This window comes from Octopus sinensis, linkage group LG17 (assembly GCF_006345805.1).
Source record: "Octopus sinensis linkage group LG17, ASM634580v1, whole genome shotgun sequence".
Taxonomy (NCBI): domain Eukaryota; kingdom Metazoa; phylum Mollusca; class Cephalopoda; order Octopoda; family Octopodidae; genus Octopus; species Octopus sinensis.
The window spans coordinates 17,206,518-17,225,958 of NC_043013.1; the positions used below are offsets into that span (position 1 = coordinate 17,206,518).

At 38.0% G+C, this 19,441-nt stretch overlaps 1 protein-coding gene across 1 annotated transcript in view; it reads left to right on the forward strand.

Moving 5' to 3' along the window:
• Positions 1-19,441, forward strand: part of LOC115220770 (phosphatidylinositol 3-kinase catalytic subunit type 3) — a 65,136-nt gene that overhangs the window by 21,339 nt on the left and 24,356 nt on the right. The window contains exons 6-7 of the mRNA XM_029790913.2: positions 1,331-1,402; positions 16,570-16,674. Coding sequence (XP_029646773.1) covers positions 1,331-1,402; positions 16,570-16,674 — 177 coding nt within the window. The remainder of the gene's footprint in view (positions 1-1,330; positions 1,403-16,569; positions 16,675-19,441) is intronic.

Here is a 19,441-nt window from a genome sequence, read left to right on the forward strand (position 1 = left end):
CTTTCATTCCTTTGAGGTCAATAAAATAAGTATCAGTTGAGCACTAGGATTGATGTAATCAACTTTATCCCTTCCCAGAATTGCTGGCCTTGTGCCAAAATTTCAAACCATTATTATTGTTATTGTTATTATTACATTAATGATAGTTTTGTTTTTCCCCCATCCCTAAGTTTTGCAACATGAATGTGTTGGTTCCTTTGTGAATGTTCCTTATTTGACAATATTCCTGTTCAGAAACCAATAGCTCAGAAGATTTCAAATACTGAAAACTCAGAGTAGAGATGGGGGCAGAGGGAGCTTCAGCTTTTGAATAAATGATTATTTTTATTACATGTATTAAATTCTTTCGTTTTCTCTCTTGTTAGTAAATTCAAATGAACATGTTCATCATTATGTTTACATACTCATCACTTAGCAGTTTGGCAATAGAGACTGATAAAATAAAATAGCAGGTTTTAAAAAATAAGGACTTGGGTCCATTCATTCAGCTATAACCCTTCAAGATAGAACCTCAGCATGGCCACAGTCCAATGACTGAAAAAAGTAAAAGATAAAAGATCTTTATTTTTATCAGACATGGTAGTTTATCCACTTCCTTTTCGGTCATCAAAGATTCATCTCCTTACCATGAGAAATACTGATCAAGAATACACAGTAACAAAGAAACTGGCCAACTTCAGTACAGTGCATATGTATGTACGTGTGCATATGTATTTGTGTGTGTATGCTGTGTATATGTGGGTTGCCATGTGTACCCTAGTTTTGGAATAGATACACTGTGTCTCTGTATGTCGTAAAAAAAAAAAGAAACGATTAAAATGTATTTGGCCAAGGAACATTGCGTTAGAAAACCAGTCCAACCCATACCAGCACGGATAAGTGGATGTGTCATGATTTTGATGACGACAATAGGGTATGCATAGGTGTGTATGATAGAGGACTGAAATATGTGGTACATTTGCTGTACTCAAGACCTGCCCACCACAACAGAATTGAGGTCCTAAAACCAAGGTGCTGTGTATAAAGCATTAGCATGGGTCCTGGTGCCATGTAAAAAACCACCCAGTACACTCTGTGAAGTGGTTGGTGGTAGGAAAGCTATCCAACTATAGAAACCAAACTAAAACATACTATGGAATATGTTGTGACCCTGGCCTTCCCAGTTCCTGTCAAGCCATCAAACCCATGCCTGAAAAATGGATGTTAAATGTTTATGATGATGATGAAGATAGAATATGTATACTACATATTTTTCTTCCCTATCAACCAGTATTTTCCTCTGTATTCCATTTTTAAATGTTATTTCAATGTATTATATATTTCCATCTAGAACGGTGATAAAACTTACTATTTCCGAACCCATGCTGAAGTTGTGACAGTGCCTGACCACGAAATAATGTTGGTAAGTAACTGAAGATATTTCTACTTGCTTTTTATATTCTGAGTTCAAATCCTACCTAGGTCCACTTTGCCTTTTACCCTTTCAAGGTTGATAAAATGAAGTACTAGTCAGGTACTGGGATCAGCAGCATCAGCCATTTCCCTTCCCCTCAAGATTGCTAGCCCTGTGCCCCAACCATTGTCATTAATGTGTCAGACAAAATGCCATGCAGCGTTTCTTCTGATTCTTTATGTTCTGAGTTCAAATCCCATTGAGGCCAACTTTACCTTTGAAGCTTTCAGGGTTGATAAAGATATAGTACTAATCAAGTACTGGAAGTCGATGTAATCGACTTGTCCCCTGCTATTACAACCGTTAGTCTTGTGACAAAATTAGAAAGAACTATTATTATTATTATTATTATTATTATTATTATTATAAGGGCGGTGAGCTGGCAGAAACATTAGCACGCCGGGTGAAATGCGTAGCCATATTTCGTCTGCCGTTACGTTCTGAGTTCAAATTCCGCCGAGGTCGACTTTGCCTTTCATCTTTTCGGGGTCAATAAATTAAGTACCAGTTACGCACTTGGGTCGATATAATCGACTTAATCCGTTTGTCTGTCCTTGTTTGTCCCCTATGTGTTTAGCCCCTTGTGGGTAGTAAAGAAATATATATATATTATTATTATTATAATATTTTTTCTCAGCTTTAGTTTTAGTTGTACCATTGCATGCACTGTTATGTTGCTGCTCTGCATATGTGTGCATGTGCCATATTGCCCTTTAGGTGGTAGTGAAAAGGTATTTCTACAGGACAGTGCTGATGGTTTTTGTAGCTAGTTTTTGCTTGGTAGAGGGCACAGATGGAAGAAGACATCTTGACTGATAGGTTGCTCTGGCAGGTCTAGTAACCATGCTGAGGCTTCCCTGTTACCTGATGGTGGTGATGTAGTGATGATTTTTATCCTTGCAGAGTCAATAAACTAAAGTTCTGGTCAAGTACTGCAAGTGAGGAGCCAATTTACCTCCCTGTCTCTCTTTCAACAATGTGACATATAACCAATATTAGAAATCAATATTTATTATTTGCTTAAAATCTGAAGGAAGCTCATTCCATTTATATATAACCTAAAAGTAAACATGAAATTTAGAAAAAAAAAACCCCCTTTATTTGCCCATTACATCTAAATATTGTATAAATAATAGCAGGAGAAGGTGGAGGCTTTTTTTAATTTTATTTTCCTATTCTTCTTCCTTTCCCTCTCTCTCTCTCTCTCTCTCTCTCTCTCCTTCCATTCTGTCTCTTTCCCTGTCTCCCTTCCTTTCTCATCTCCTCTCTCCTCTGCTTCCTCCCTCCTTCCTTCCAGCCTCTCTCTTTCTCCTTCCTCCCTCCTTCCCTTCCATCCCCTCCCTCCTTCCTTCCCTCCCTCCTTCATTCCCCTCTCCTTCTTTCCCTCACTTCTTCTTTCCCTCTCTCCTTCTTTCCCTCACTTCTTCTTTCCCTCTCTCCTTCTTTCCCTCACTTCTTCTTTCCCTCTCTCCTTCCTTCCCTCTCTCCTTCCTTCCCTCTCTCCTTCCTTCCCTCTCTCCTTCCCTCCATCTCTCCTTCCCTCCCTCTCTCCTTCCTTCCCTCTCTCCTTCCCTCCTTCTCTCCTTCCTCCCCTCTCTCCTTCCTCCCCCTTCCCTCCCTCCCTCCTTCCTTCCCTCTTTCCTTTCTCCTTTCTCTCACTGATCCATTACAGATTAGTTTAAATCGTTTTCCTTTATTTACTTTATGGATCATACGTGTTTGCTTCTCATTAGAAAAAAAAAAATTAAAATTTCTCCTGTGGACAAAAAAGTTTTACAGCTGTTCTTGTTTGTGAGGATATTTTAATCATTTGTAATGCTCGTTTTCCATGTTTGCGTGGGTAGGACAGATTTTGTTGAGACAGATTTTCCACAGCCCGGTACCCTTCCTGTCACCAACCCTCACTTGTTTCCAAGGGAGATAATTTTTCCTTATGTCCAGACATGTTTTCATGGAAGATTGGAAATGAAACACACCACCTGTATGACGACAGTCACACAACATCAAGACAAAAAGACACCAACTCTCTCTCTCACACACACACACACGATGGGTTTCTTTCAGTTTCTGTCTACCAAATCCACTCACAAGGTTTTGGCTGATCCAGGGTGTTACATAGTGAGACTGAACCTGGAACTAAGTGGTTAAGAAGCAAGCCTCTTAACAACACAGCTTCACCTGCATTTGTAAATTTAGTATCTAAAAGATAAAAAAAAAAAATAACACTAGAAAAGGATGGCCAATGGCAGAATCACTTAAAGTATTTAGCAACATCATTTAAGTTCAGCTCCAACCATCATTCATGGACAAAATAAGTACAACTCATATTTTGTGGTTGGTTTGATCATGTCCTTTGCATGCTGAAGATGGAGGTTTAACTCTCATCCACACTTCCAGAAACTGAAATTAATAATTGCTCCGTTTTGAAACCATTCCAAGACCACAGTATATTACTGGTATAGCTAATAACCATGATCAAGAAGGATTTCCTAAACATGAGAATTCACTCTTCTAAAATTGGATAATCCTAGATCCCACTCTTTACACAACCCCTCTATCAACTTTTCATTTCCGTTCCCCACTTTTTTTTTCAACCCTGTCACTAATATTAATCCCTTCTCTCTCCCTTGTTTCTACTATAATTCTCCATCTTCTCACTCCATCCCTTACCCCTCTAAGATCATTGCTCACACTCTCTTCTATTTTCCCTCAGTTATAGGGGCTTCTTTAGACCCTTAATTGTGCAAGTTACCAGGCAGTCATTTCTGGTGCTGGTAAACCCCCCCCACCCACCAAAAAAAAAAAGAGAAAGAGAAGACAAGGAAACAAAAGCACACTCAGTAAAGTGGTTGGCATTTAGAAGGGCTTCTAGTCATGGAAGCCATACTGATATGTAGAGATTAGTGTTTGATGCAGTACTTTGATTCGCCAGACCCTGTCAAACTGTCCAGTCTACACCAACATGGAAACCAGGTGTTAAATGATGATGATGATGAGGATTGTGTTAGGAAGGAAGGAAATCAGGACTTTACCTGTTGTTTTCTTCTCTTCTTCCTCCTACTTTTATCACTAACACTGAGTTGAACCCAGAACCTTTTGTTAATCCTTCTTTCCCAGGATGTCATCTCTCTGGAACTTTCTCCCTGTTGCTGTTCTTACCTTAGAGAAATTTTGCTTTAAAGGAAATAACATTTTTTTTACAAAAAAAAAAAAAAGGAAAAGATCAAATCCGTTCCTTATACTTGCTCACTATTTTGCCATACTTTGCCATATGGTATTAACAACAACAATGATCATAGCTGTTTTCTGTTCTCTTTTTTTTATATATATATTTCTTTGCCATTCTTGTGTTACCATATGTTCAGTAACAGCTGAGACTTCGAGTAAACTTGTATTGGCTCTCTTAGCTTAGTTTTTGTTACTTTGTTCAATAACTACAAATAAGGAAGAGCAGTATAGTAATGGTAGTGGTGGAGGTGGTAGGAGTAGTAGTAGTGATGTTAAATTTGTTACTTTTGTTCTTGCTGCTGCTACTGCTGAGGTTTGCAAGTTCATTGGACAGTCTTTTTTTTTGTTATTTTGTTATTCATTGTGAAATAGCCACAACCACAGTATTTCACCATGTTGCTTTCGTTCACAAGGACAGAACAAAAATGGGTATGAAAATGAACATGTGCATATATGCACCTACGCATGCTCACACACACATACAACATACTTGAAACTAAAACCAGTAAAATGAAGGATTTAGCGTAGAATTTTAGCTTTAAAAGCCTTCCATAATCTGGAGTGTGTTTTATGAAGTATGACTTCTCATTTTCATCTAAGTTTTTCTGAAAGAAGGAAGTTTAAAATTTTCACAAAAAATGTAAGTACATCTCCCCTCCTCCACTCTTCCTCATTTAATTCTTTTTATTTATTTACTTATTTGACTTCTTTATTTTGTTTTCTTTAAATATGAAATTATCACTCTTGACACATCAGTACAACTGGACTAAATTAAATAGCCATCAATACACTATTGAACTATGTATGTATATGTGTGGGTGTGTATACAGTCAAAAGGTGAGAGCTAGAGATGCTCAGTCTAGAAAACACATAATAGTGCTCAAATGCACTCCTGCACTGCTTTTAGTCGAACAAATTGACCCCATGACTTATTCTTTGTATGCCTAGTGCTTATTCTATTAGTCTTTTTTGCTGAACCGCTAAGTTACAGGGATGTAAACACACCAACATCAATTGTTAAGCAATGGTGGGAGGACAAACATATATATATGACGTGCTTCTTTCAGTTTCCGTCTACCAAATCCACTCACAAGGCTTTGGTCGGCCCAAGGCTATAGCAGAAGACACTTGCCCAAAGTGCCATGCAGTGGGACTGAACCTGCGACCATGTAGTTGGTAGGCAAGCTACTCACCACACAGCCACTCCTGCTCCTACTCACCACATGGCCACTCCTACACTTACACACAGCTCACTTTGTGTGTGTGTGTGTGTGTGTGTGCGTGTGTGTGTGTGTATTTGTACATACACACGCACACCCACACATTTATCTGTATATTTAATACATGCTGAAGATGTTTGTGTAAATATATAGATTTTATCACATGCAATACTGAGTAATCTCTGCCCCCCCCCACTCCTCTCATTCTCTTTCACATGTGTAATTTTATATTTGTATGCGGATACATTTAGCACACCTTCAAAACGTATGCATATCAGTAAATACGCAGCTTCATATCACATACTCATACTCTGTCTCCCATACATACATAAATGCATGCATTGGCACAGGCATGGCTGTATGATAAGTTTCCTTCCCAATCATATGGTTCCATGTTCAGTCCCACTGCATGGCACCTTCAGCATGTGTCTTTTATTATAGTTTCAAGCCAAACAAAGCCTTGTGAGCGAATTTGGTAAATGAAAACTGAAAGAAGCCTGTTGTGTATGTCTGTCTGTCTCCTACTACTGCTTGACAACTGGTGTCGGTGTATTTACATCCCCATGACTTAGTGGTTCAGCAAAAGAGAATGATAGAATAAATACTAGGCTTTAAAAAAATCTTCTGGGGTCAATTTGTTTGACTAAGATTCTTCAAGGCGATGCTCCAGCATGGCCATGGTCTTATGACTGAAACAGCATACATACATACACATGTACATAGGTATGCCAGTAGAAAAGCAGAAGTCTTTCAACCATACCAGCATGGAACATGGAGATTAAATTATGATTTGGCTGTGTGGTTAGGAGCTTGCTTACCAACCACATGGTTCCGGGTTCAGTCCCACTGCGTGGCACCTTGGGCAAGTGATTTCTGCTATAGCTTCAGGCTGACGAAAGCCTTGTGAGTGGATTTGGTAGATGGAAACTGAAAGAAGCTCATCGTATGTGTGTGTGTGTGTGTGTGTGTGTGTGTGTGTGTGGTATATGTGTGTGTTTGTGTGTCTGTGTTTGTCCCCTCACCATTGCTTGACAACCGATGCTGGTGTGTTTACGTCCCTGTAACTTAGCAGTTCAGCAAAAGAGACCAATAGAATAAGCACTAGGCTTACAAAAAATAAGTCCTGGATTTGATTTGTTCAACTAAAGGTGGTGCTCCAGCATTGCCACAGTCAAATGACTGAAACAAATATAAGAATTTAAAAAATAAAATAAAAATATCATAGGCATAAGCATGGCTGTGTGGTTAAGATGCTTGCTTCCCAACCATTTGGTTCAGGGTTCAGCCCCATATGTCACCCTGGAAAATTGTCTTCTATAGCCATGGGCCAACCAAAGGGAATGAATTTGGGAGATGGAAACTGAATGAATCCTTTTGTTTATGTATCTATATATAATCTCCATATATACATATGGAGATTATATATACATACATATAATCTCTTCATTTTCGTATTTTCCAGTGGTGTTCTCTCTCTCTCTCTCTCTCTCTCTCTTTCTGTTGATTATTTTCAACCATCACCAGTATCACCACCATCACCACCACAACTGCCATACACACACCATTCAGACTTTTGAAGCCACCACCATCAATACATTTGACTTCGCAGCCTTCCCCTCCACCACCATCAACACTGACTTTCACATCACTTACTATCACCATCATCCCTAAATGCCCTGGCTACCACCACCATAAAGATAGATAGATGGATAGGGAGGGGGAGGAATTTCTTTTCAATTTGGAAAGTTTTTTTTACTATAGCTACTGGCATGAGATAGTTCAAACCCACTCTTTCTCTCTCTTTTATTATTACTCCCCCTGTCACCATCAACATTACTACTATTAATAAAACATCATCAACTCTCCCTAAATTTCTGTCTCTCTTTGTCTTTCTTTCTCTTTGTCTGTCTTCACTACCACTCTCACTATCTCTGTGCCTACTATTACTCTCACCCTACCATGAGGAATAGTAGGAGTGTCATGAAAAGATGATACAGAGGTTGAGTAAGGAGGAGGTCTAGGACTACCCAATTTTAGAAGAGTGAATTCTCATGTTTTGGAAATCCTTCTTGATCATGGTTATTAACTGTACCAATGATATACTGTGGTCTTGGAATGGTTTCAAAATGGAGTAATTATTAATTTCAGTTTCTGGAAGTGTATATGAGTTAAACCTCCTGCATTAGTGACAGGGTTGACAAAAATTGTGTGTGTGTGTGTGTGTGTGAGAAGGAGAGAGAGAGAAAAAATGAGTGTGTATGCAGTCAAAAGGTGAGAGCTGGAGATACTCAGTCTAGAAAACATAAAAGAAACCAGCCGTACATTGCATTATGGGGAACAGAGTTGGATCAAAAGACATGATCAAACTAACCACAAAATTTCAGGCCTTGTGTCTACATTAGAATTATTTGTAGTGTGTCAGACAAAATATCTTGTGGTGTGTAGTGACATCACTATATTCAGAGTTCCAATCTTGACAGAACCCACTCCACCATTCATGCCATTGTCCATTTGAGGCTTCTCTTGCTCATTGGCCACCATGTATCTGCAATTTAAAAGTTCCTCTCCAAGATACCAACCTGAAAAAATGAGGGGGTTGTGTTTTGGGGTTTTCTTTTTATAGAAAGCCTACAATTTCTCATATGGCAAGCTCTCCCCTCTCTTCCCATTGATTTACAAATGAGAGGATGCAAGAGTGTATACATGTGTGTGTGTATTAGCTACTTCACATGTATTTGTAGATACATGTTACACAGCCTCACACACTTCCACACATGTCTACACACACACAAGCACATAGAGCACACACATGCCCACGCATACATATATGCTCCCACACATACACTTTACCCAGGTTACTGTTATCTCCCCTTCCATTCAATCACTTCCTTCTAGTCAATTCGACATGTGAAACCGTTAATCCAGACACTTTTTTCTCTCACTTTTTCTCCATTTTCTTTTCTCATTCCTCCCTATCAAAGAGCATAGGCTCAAAACATAAAAAATTTGTCCATTTTTCCTGAACATCCTTGTTTGTTGTTCTCTCCACAGTGTCTTTTGTTTTTTGTACTATTGAACCATGTGTGTGTATGTATGTGTGTGTATATATATGTGTGTGTTCTACAGAAAATAAAGGAATTCTTGAATGCAGGATGGCTGTGAAGACAGTTTAGAAAGTCAGATAAGTACTCTTTGGAAGATGGAAAAAAATGCCCAGCAAGCCTTCGATTTTCTGTAAAGACTTGCTGGCCACTTTTTCCCATCTTCCCTGATTTGCTGAGCTGTCTTCACAGCCATCCTGCATTCAAGGATTCTTTTATCTTTTTATAGAATGCTGACACACTCAGCACTGATAAGTTTTTTACAAAATGATGTTTGTGCGTATGTGAATGCAACACACCCTTGAAATTCCACCAAACACACTGTGACCTGTTTGAACCCCCGTTTTTGACAAAAGGTTTTGAAGCCTGGCCTGAATGGAGCCACTGATCTCTCTTGTTAGGATTATGAAAAGAGTTCCATTTTACACTCCCAGTTATAATTCTATTCTCAAAATGAGTATCTCATGTATTTGCCAGCAATTGTTTGCAAATCTTCACATGTCGTTGAGCCTGACCATTGGGCAACCACTCCACAAAGTGTACTGGGTGTGTTTTTTCATGACACTAGAACTGGTGAGGTCACCAGGGACCCCCAAAACATGTCCCATCAACTGTGTGGGATATAGTATTGAGGGATATGAAAGTATGGCCGAGGGACAGGTGCAGTTGCTTTGCTGAAGAAGTAACTACACAGCTTCCCCATCTGGGAAAGGAGAAACAGATGTGATGTCAAGGTACAAGGGGAATATGTGAGAGGGAGAGAACAGAAAAGGAGAGGGATTAGATAAGTGCACTAGAGTGAAAAGAGCATCACAGATTAGAGATGGGGATTGATTTGGACACAGTGAATATCTGTTTGGGAGAAGGGAAGGAAAAGCAATAAGAGTGAGTCAGGGAGGAGGAAGTAATGAGGGACAGTAGTAGGGATGTAGTATGAAGTGTAGGAGGATAAGTGGTATCGCTGACGATACATTGAAGAGGCCAGGGTACAGAAGAAAGAAGAAGAAAGAAGACATGCACCCAACACCAGAGCTGAAGGCACCTCCGAAAGGGGGTGCCCTGCCACGTCAAAACAGTAGAGGAGTAGGGGCCGAAACCGGCCGTGGTTCCTCCTGATGATGCCTTGAACTAACTGGATCCTATAAAGGAGCTGTTGTGGTAGCAGACCACGAAACACGGTTGTAATTCCTACAGTACCCAAGTGAGTAGTACCACAGAAGACTGATGGAGAGATGGGTGTTAGATCTGGAGTTGTAGCAGAAGGCTCAACAGGACCTCATTTTTACTGAGACTTTGCTGAGATGGGTGAGTCTTCCCAAACACTGCATATCGCCATTCATCTCAGTCTCCCTTCATCTCCTCTGAAAGGCTCGATGTCTTGAGGTCAGTCTTCACCACTTCATCCCACATCTTCTTAGCTCCTGCTTTTCCACAGGCTCCTTCTACCTATATAGTGTTGGCTGTAATGGCAAGAACAAAGTAAAGACTTGATAAGTTTGTGCTGACTGAGATTTTTAGCTTTGTCTGATGACTTATTTGACCAAACTAGATGACTAAGACAACCGACAAAACTTAAAGTCCCAGTCAAAAAGAATATTATAACAAATCTGATTTTGCTTTCCTTATTGAGCCTTTCTGTCTCCCTTCTTTCCATCAGTGGTGCTTGTTGTTACTTTTAAACATGCTTTAAATAAATTTCACCTAAATTAAGGCCCACATGTCACTAACATATTAAACATGCACATATGAATTAGTTGCCACACATCTTTACTACCACACTACACTACCATATGATTTCACTACTATACTAAACTACTACACATCTTCACTATCACACTATATGCACACAGACCTGCACATATGAGCAATCTCACACTACAATACCAGGGATGCTCAGAGATTTGTGACTGGTTTTGGTAAATACAAACTGAAAGAAACTCATTGTATGTGCGTGTATGTATGATAATGCTGAAAGCTCAGGGCTATGGATAAAAGAAATTCTGTTGTGATTTTATTCAACATATCCCCCTCTCAGATTCACATGCTTATTCCAGCAGTCCTTCAGTTTTTCTAAACCTTGTAAAAGAACTGAGAAGGTTGGGCCTCCAACCAGGCCTTCTGTGATTCTCTTAAAGCCAGAAACTTTACAGCCCCCCCCCCCCGTGTACACACTCACAGACGTTTGTGTTTACGCATACCCTTGTATTGACAAAGGGAATATCACCCTTGCTCAATCAGGTGAGGGTTGGCAACTAGAAAGACATTTGGCCTTGAGAAATGCCTTAAACGATTTCATCTGACCCAAGGGAATATCACCTTGCTTGCAATCAGGTGAGGGTTGGCAACTAGAAAGACATTTGGCCTTGAGAAATCTGCCTTAACGAATTTCATCTGACCCATGCAAGCATGAAAAAGTGCATATTAAATGATGACGATTTTGTATATGTATTTGTATGTATGTGTGTATTCCACCATATCAGCAGTGAAAATTATATTTTAAATGATTTTCAAATTGGCTTGTGTACAATAATAAATTATATTTTTGTTCTGTTGCCATAATTGGTGGAGTTATTTACATTCAGTAAGATAGAAAATGTCTTTAGACGAGACCAAGGAGGGGAGACAGGGGAGAGAGAGATCATAATTTAATAACAACAAAATAAAGCAGATACAAAAGATAATAATGCTTAATTGGTTGGACTTCATTTTGTGAGAAAGCAACATTTTATTGTTGTGGCCTCTAATGGTTTTCTGACATTGGTAGTGGGTGGTTGGCATGTGGTGCTGATGGTAGTGTGGCTATGTTAATGGATAGTGGTTATGGGTGGAAGAGGAGTTTTTTTTTTTTAGAGATGACTATATATGTACTTAGAGAGTTTTTGCCTACAATGACATTTTTGTGTGTATATGTGTGTGTGTACAATTATATCTGTATATGTTTGTGTGTATATTTTGTACTCTATGTATTTGTATATTATACATATGTACATGTATGTAATTAGATAATATAAAATGTGTGTGTGCATATGTAATATCTATATGTCTGTGTGTGTATATGCAGTGTACACACAGCTTACAGCCAGGGTATTTGAGGCTACTCATACTAGTAACCACACTAAATGTTGTAAAGAACTTGTCATATATTTGGTTGTGTCTCCAGTTTTATATTTTCGTCTTGTCATTTGAGACCAGCAGTACCATGTTATCTACGGTAAATACTACAAATAATTCTTATTAATGCTATATGTGTAAATGTGTGTATAGTTATGTATGTGTGTATGTATATGTGTATATACATCATCATTGTTTAACGTCTGCTTTCCATGCTGGCATGGGTTGGACAGAGGTTGCCAGAGGTTGCACTAGGCTCAATCTGATCTGGTAAAGTTTCTACAGCTGGATGCCCTTCCTAATGCCAACCACTCCAAGAGTGTAGTGAGTGCTTTTACATATATATACATAATTAATATATATATATATATATATATATATATATATATATATATATATATGCACGTATGGGTACAGGACATCACCAACAGTAAACAATATGAAACACAAAAACAAATACACAAACAATGAGAGAAACAAATGGAAAACAGGATAAGTATCTCAAAGAACGACCCCTCATCAGTTGTCAGCTGTCCATCTACTCTTCATTTCAAGTGTATATGGATGGATACATATGTATGTGTGTATATATGCATATATATATAGATAGATAGATTGATATGTCATGATGTGTCTTTGTATATGTAAATGTGTGTGTGTGTGTGTGTGTGTGTATATATATATATATATATATATATATATACATACTACATACATACATACATACATACATGCACATACATAAATGTATGTTAACGTGTGTGTGCATGTGCATATAGAGAAAAAGAGCTTACTGATGCTTGTCTGTGAATACAATATCAAAAATACATTAATCAGAGATTTATTATAATTGCTGTATAAAATGCATTGAAAACAAAACAAAAGGTGATTTTGAAAGTGACCGTTGAACTTTGACAGTGCAACCTGTAAAAACTGCAATTGTTGTAAAGTTAAGATTGTGGAAATGACAGGATTCTGCTCTTTTGAGAAAATTAGTTTGATTTTGATAATGACTGTGTACTTAAGTAAGTTTGTAGTCAATTTTACTATTCAGTTTGTACTGTGATACACACATGGCCTTGTTAGACAATGTATGATCTGCTTAAAATCCTTGTAACTAATTTATCCTAATTCATGAGATGTATGCAGAACAACGAGAATATAAGCAATAACACGTCTATTCCTTCTTAATACCTTCTAGCAGATTCAAAGATGAACATGCTGATTGCTGTTGTATCTTGTCATTGATGAACATCTCCCCTCAGACGATGTGTGTTTATAACACGATTTATTGACATAAAAGGACTTTGAGATACCATGGTGTTTCAACCTTGTGTGCCTCTTCAGTCAAAGTAACCCAGCATCAATAAAACTAAACAAGAGTAATGGCTCTTGTTTATAGAAATCAGCAAGCTGTTTGCTGATTTGTATAATATATTAAGGATAACAGATATGTTATTGTTTATATTCTCACTGTTTTGTGTGCACCTAAGGAGTTGTTATCTGTTTGGCAGACATTAGCATGAATCAGCAAATAATTTGTTTGCTGATCTCTAGAAGCAAGGGACATTGCTCTTGTTTAAGTTCATTAATCCAGAGTAGCTTTCACTGAAGAGACACACAATGTGGTCGAAACACTCCAATGTCTCTCAAAGTCCCTTAATGTCAAGGAATCAAGTGTTACGAAATACAACAGCACTCAGCTTATTCATGTTCATATCTACTAGGACATTTTAAGAATGAATAGATATGTAACACTCTTTGGATTTTGTTTTTGTACATGTGGGATTCAGGATTTCAGGCAGGTGGGAATCTATTTTTAATTAAAAAAAAAAAATAAATGCAGATTTTAACTGGACACTGCATTTTAAATTTTTAGAAAGTTAAAATAAATAATTTAATTGTTTAAACATCTAATATTTTGTATGTAATTTTAAAAGTACTGATGTTGGTGTCACATAAAAAGCACCGAGTGTGCGCTATAAAGGGGTTGATGTGAGGAAGGGCATCCAGCTGTAGAAGCTATGCCAGAATAGACAAAGGAGCCTGGTGTGGCCCCTGGCCTTACCAGCTGCTATCAAACCGTCTAACCCATGTCAGCATTGGAACATGGACGTTAAATAATGATGATGTGTTGTCATATTAGATGCAGGCGTGGCCATGTGGCTATAAGCTCTAGTTTTCATGATGTCCATGTCTTGTCTTACAGCCTTTAAAGTGCTCACAGAGCAGTCATGATGTTGGCATTTTGATCTGACACAAATTATCCTCACACAACACTTTCCCAGTATTGAGATGGTTTCTAGTCTCCCATGTCAGCTGAATTTTTCTCTATTACAATTTTAATCTTTGTGCTCTCCAACACCATTGACTGTTCACCAATACATCAAGCTGTTCTTGATAACAAAGAAACATTAAAAAATCATTAAATTTAGCCCAAACACCCTGTCTGTCTGTTTGTGTGTGTGTGTGTGTATTAAAGAAGAGTGTTTATAATTATGAATAAATCACAAATGGAGAGGGTTGCAAAAACCCTTGCATGTTTAGAAATAGCAGTCAAAAACCACTATAAAGCCACTATTATCACTCATATCTCCTCACAATAAAGCTGTCTGCAAGTGACACGACATATAAAATCCACAATTTAAAAACAAAAGGTTAATTCTCTATTGCAATTTCAAAGTTAGGAACCTATTATACCATATCATAAATGGTATAGTAAAATAACAGATATAAAACAATATAACTGTCTCATTCCTCTCACCAGGAGAATATTCCTATTGATACAAATTGATACAAAATCATACCTTGGGGCTTACATGTATCCTAACCAGCAAGAATAATGTGTCAACCTCTATCTATGAATTCCAATGTCCCATGCACAGCATTTATGAGAAAGGACCACTAATTCGAGCCACCACAAAACACCAGATATGAGTGAGCAAATTAAATAATTAAAAAAGAATGTAATAATACATTACAAAGGATATATCATACACAATTAATAATTATTTATGCATATATCAATGGCTACATGTAATCATAAATTACATAAAAGGAGAGTGTTTATAATTATGAATAAATCACAATTTTAACGGAGAAGGTTGTAAAAACCCTTACATGTTTATAGTAGTTTTTGACTGCTATTTCTAAGCATATGAGGGTTTTTGCAATCCTCTCTGTTATAATTTTCTCACCAATAAGAAAAAATTATTACAAGTGCATGCTTCATAATTAATGATGTATTTGGTCTCACTGTAAACTTAGGCCCTATGGGCTAAGTGACTGGGCTTCCAGAATCTTGGACGAGGATTGAGCTTCATTCATACAGAACAGAGATATAAAAAACTCATCAGGGCTCAGTTGCCACTGCCTTCCAAACAGCTAAAAGAAAGTAACTAAAAGCTACTTAGAAAAAATATAAGCATTGTTAGTGGTACAACTTTATTACTACAATGACACAAAGTAGACAGCCCAGGTGTAAATAAGTACTATAATACAATAATGGTTTCAAATTTTGGCACAAGCCCAGCAGTTTCAGATGGGAGGTTAAGTCAATTACATTGACCCCAGTACTCAACTGGTACTTATTTTATTGATCCCAAAAGAATGAAAGGCAAAGTCGACCTCTGCAGAATTTGAACTTAAACTGTAGCAACGGATGAAAAACGCTAAGCATTTTGCCCTGAGTGCTAAAGATTCTGCTGTAATAATGCAATAATGATAGTTAAGAAAGTCCCTTGGTTTAACCATGGGGCTCTAGTTTCACAGATATACTGCCTCTTTTTATCGCCTTCTCCTTCCTGTTCCTTAGAGTGGATTAGTCTCATGCCTCCAGTACTCAGACACCTCGCCAGCTCCACACTAACCATTATATCCATCCCTTTTCCCAAAACATCTTCCCTTTGGAATCACCCTCCCTCTGGAACCACCCTCCCTACTTATGTCTTTCCTACAGATGTTGATCTGCAACTGTTTAAATAGGACATTGTCATCAAGTGCACCTCTCTTGGAGGCCTGTGAAGGTCGGTAGCGCTAAGCCCCTTCCTTCATACTGAACAGTGAACAAAAAAATTCTGTATTCATATTTGTAACCTACACTGTACTAGTATTGTAATCATTTAAATCCAAATAGCTACTTTACATATTTTGTAAATGTGTGTGTGTTGTGCAAGAGAGGGAGAATTTTTAAATATTCGTATGATTGCGCAACTAACTGTCTGCATGTCTGTAAGGTGTACATATTTGCGTAAGCCTCGGTGTCTGTGTGTGTGTTAGTAGATGCGTGGGTTGGGTGAGCTCGCATTGCTTCACTATATTAAATAAAGCGCAACACTACCCCTACCACATCACGACCACCAACACTATGAAAGTAAAACAAAACATTGTGTAATGCTATTTCGCTATTTATCATCATCATCATTGTTGTTATTATTATTATCCGTGTGTGTTGTAGGAGAATCTAGTGGAAAGCAAACACCACAAACTTGTGAGAAGCCTTCGACGTGGTCCAACGGATCGTGACATGAAACCAGATGCTAAAACAAGGGACCACCTCAATGTAAGTTCTTCAGCAACTGTATCCCTTCTTTCTTTTTAAGTCATTATCTTTCAAATGTCTTCATCTTTTCTTATCTTCCTCTGTCATTCTCATCATCATCCTCCACATTGTTATCCTGTCTTTACCACCACCGTTATTATAATTGCCATAATCATTATTGTCATCATCATCATCATCATTTTTATTCTTCTTTCATCATCTGCCGTCATAATCCTTCTCGGTTATTTCATGTTGTTGTCATCTTAAGTCATTTTCTCCTGATTTAATCCCTTGCTGTATATATATAGGGAGAGTTTACGAAAAAAACAAAAGACGAAGACAGGTGGTGTACAAAACAAACAGATGTATTAGTATAACGTTCAGGAATAGAAAATGTCTTTTACATTTCGAGCCTATGCTCTTCTACTACAGAAAGGGACACAGAAAAAACAAGGAGAGAAAAAAAAAGTGGCTAACGATCTATCATGGCAACTGACCCTGACAAGGCAACAAGAGATTCCTTTGTAATTGGTTCCTCTGAAAATAGCAACCAAATAACCCTCATATCATATTCTACTATATTAAAGAAAGAAGACTACTTTACATAATGAAATACCTGACAAGATGGCCATAATTGAGATGCACTGTCATGTCAGGGTTGTCCGGGGACTAAACAGCAACATAGTCTCCTAAGAGCCAGGGTCAGTTTTCTGTCTCACAACACCTCTGCTGATGATAAGTGTCATTGTGTTTGGCCATTATCACAGATAGGGCACCACTTCTAATGGTTACTTATGGCCACACTGTTTCACAAATGCAATAACTAATAGGGGTGCTGAGCTAGGGTGGGTGGATTATGGTATGAGATATAATTATCATGGTTTAATCATATGACTGGCTTAGAAAAATGTGAAGTTGTAACATTCAGAATTTTCTTGTATGTAATTTCAATTATTATGCTTTAAACCCCTTTCTTTTTTATATTTCTGTTAAAATATACTGCTTTTGTTCAAATTATTTTTGATTATAATGAAGACTTCAGCAACATAAACTTATTGTTATCAAACTGTTAACTGGAACGTGAACTGACATAAATTTTTAGTGCGTGCTTTTAATGTTTGCATTATAGAACCCAGAATGGTCTGAGGTGGAGTGGTTATCAAAAAGGTTAATCAAAAAATCAAAAATCATGACTGCTGAAGACATGTGTAGGCTTGAAAGAAATGAAGCTAGCATGATCTGCTGGATGTGTAATGTCAATGTGCACCCATGACAGAGTGTAAGCACTCTGAGAGAAATGTTGGACATAAGAAGAATCTTATGGGGCTTCCTGTATGACACACGCACACAGTGAGTGGATGATGATGTGTGTATGTTATTGTGTGTGCATGCATGCATGCATATACACACACACACACACACAATATATATATATATGCATGCATGCACATACAATAACATACACACACCATCATCCACTCACTGTGTGCGTGTGTCATACAGGAAGTGGATGGTAAAATGATTAGTGCATTGAGCCCAAAGCCCCATAAGATTCTGTTTTCATCACTTTATGCAATCATTTCAAATCTCACTCTGGTTCGCCTTGCTTTTTATCCTTCTGATGTTCATTAAATAAATTAATATAACTAAGCTCTAGAAAACAATGCCACAGTATGGCCACACTTCAGTGTTTGCCACCATCATCATTTTACGTCCATTTTCCAAGCTGGCATGGGTTGGATGGTTTGACAGGAGCTGATGCAGCTAGAGAGCTGCGCAGGCTCCAGTTGTCTATCATGGCATGCCTTCTGCAGCTGGATGCCCTTCCCAATGTCAACCACTTTACAGGTGTGTTCAACTATTTTATACCTAATATTCTAAAATAATACATACCTAAAATAAATTTAATTAAACTATAGCAACACAACACACAAATGAATATTATTAACTATTATAATAAAAAGAATAAAATTAAATAACCTATTTTATACTCAAATATGCTATCCACATGGCACCGGCATGGGTGCCTTCCATGTCGCACTGGACGGGTGCTTTCTGTGTGACACCAACATGGCTGCTTTCCACATGGCACCGGCACAGGTGATTTCCACATGACACCGGCACGGGTCCTTTCCATGTGACACCGGCACAGGTGCTTACCACGTGGCACTAGCACAGATGCTTTCCATGTGGAACCAGTGTGGCTGCTTTCTGCGTGGCACCAGCATGGGTGCTTTTTTATGTGGCACCAGCACCATTAAAAGACTAAAAAAAAGTATTTGTGGTGAAAGAGAAAACTGAGGTGGTTCCAGCCAGGGATTGAAACTGCACCCAAAGTCTCTTGAACATATGTCTGCATGTTTTACTCTGAACTGGTTGTTATAGAAATTATTGTTGTTTGATTAAAAGCCAAGTAATTGCAATTAAAACAAGAGTCAGAACAGCAACAATAGTTGATCTGTTCAGTCTCATGATGTGGTGACACAGCTGGTAGGAATTTGACACAGCTAGGCCATTGTGGAAACAAAAGGAAGATCCTGCTCATAGAATAATAACGAGTTTCATAATAGCAATCAAAATTGTGTGTGTGTGTGTGTGTGTGTGTGTGAGAGAGAGAGAGAGGTTGTTTGTTTACAGTTACAAAAACCTAAATATACATTCATGGTTGAAATGAGTAGGTTCTCAACTGTGTATACATAGAAAGAGAAAGAAAGAACATTGTCTTTCAGTTTCCATCAACCAAATCCACTAAAATAGCTTTGATTGGCATGTGGCTTTCGTAGAAGAA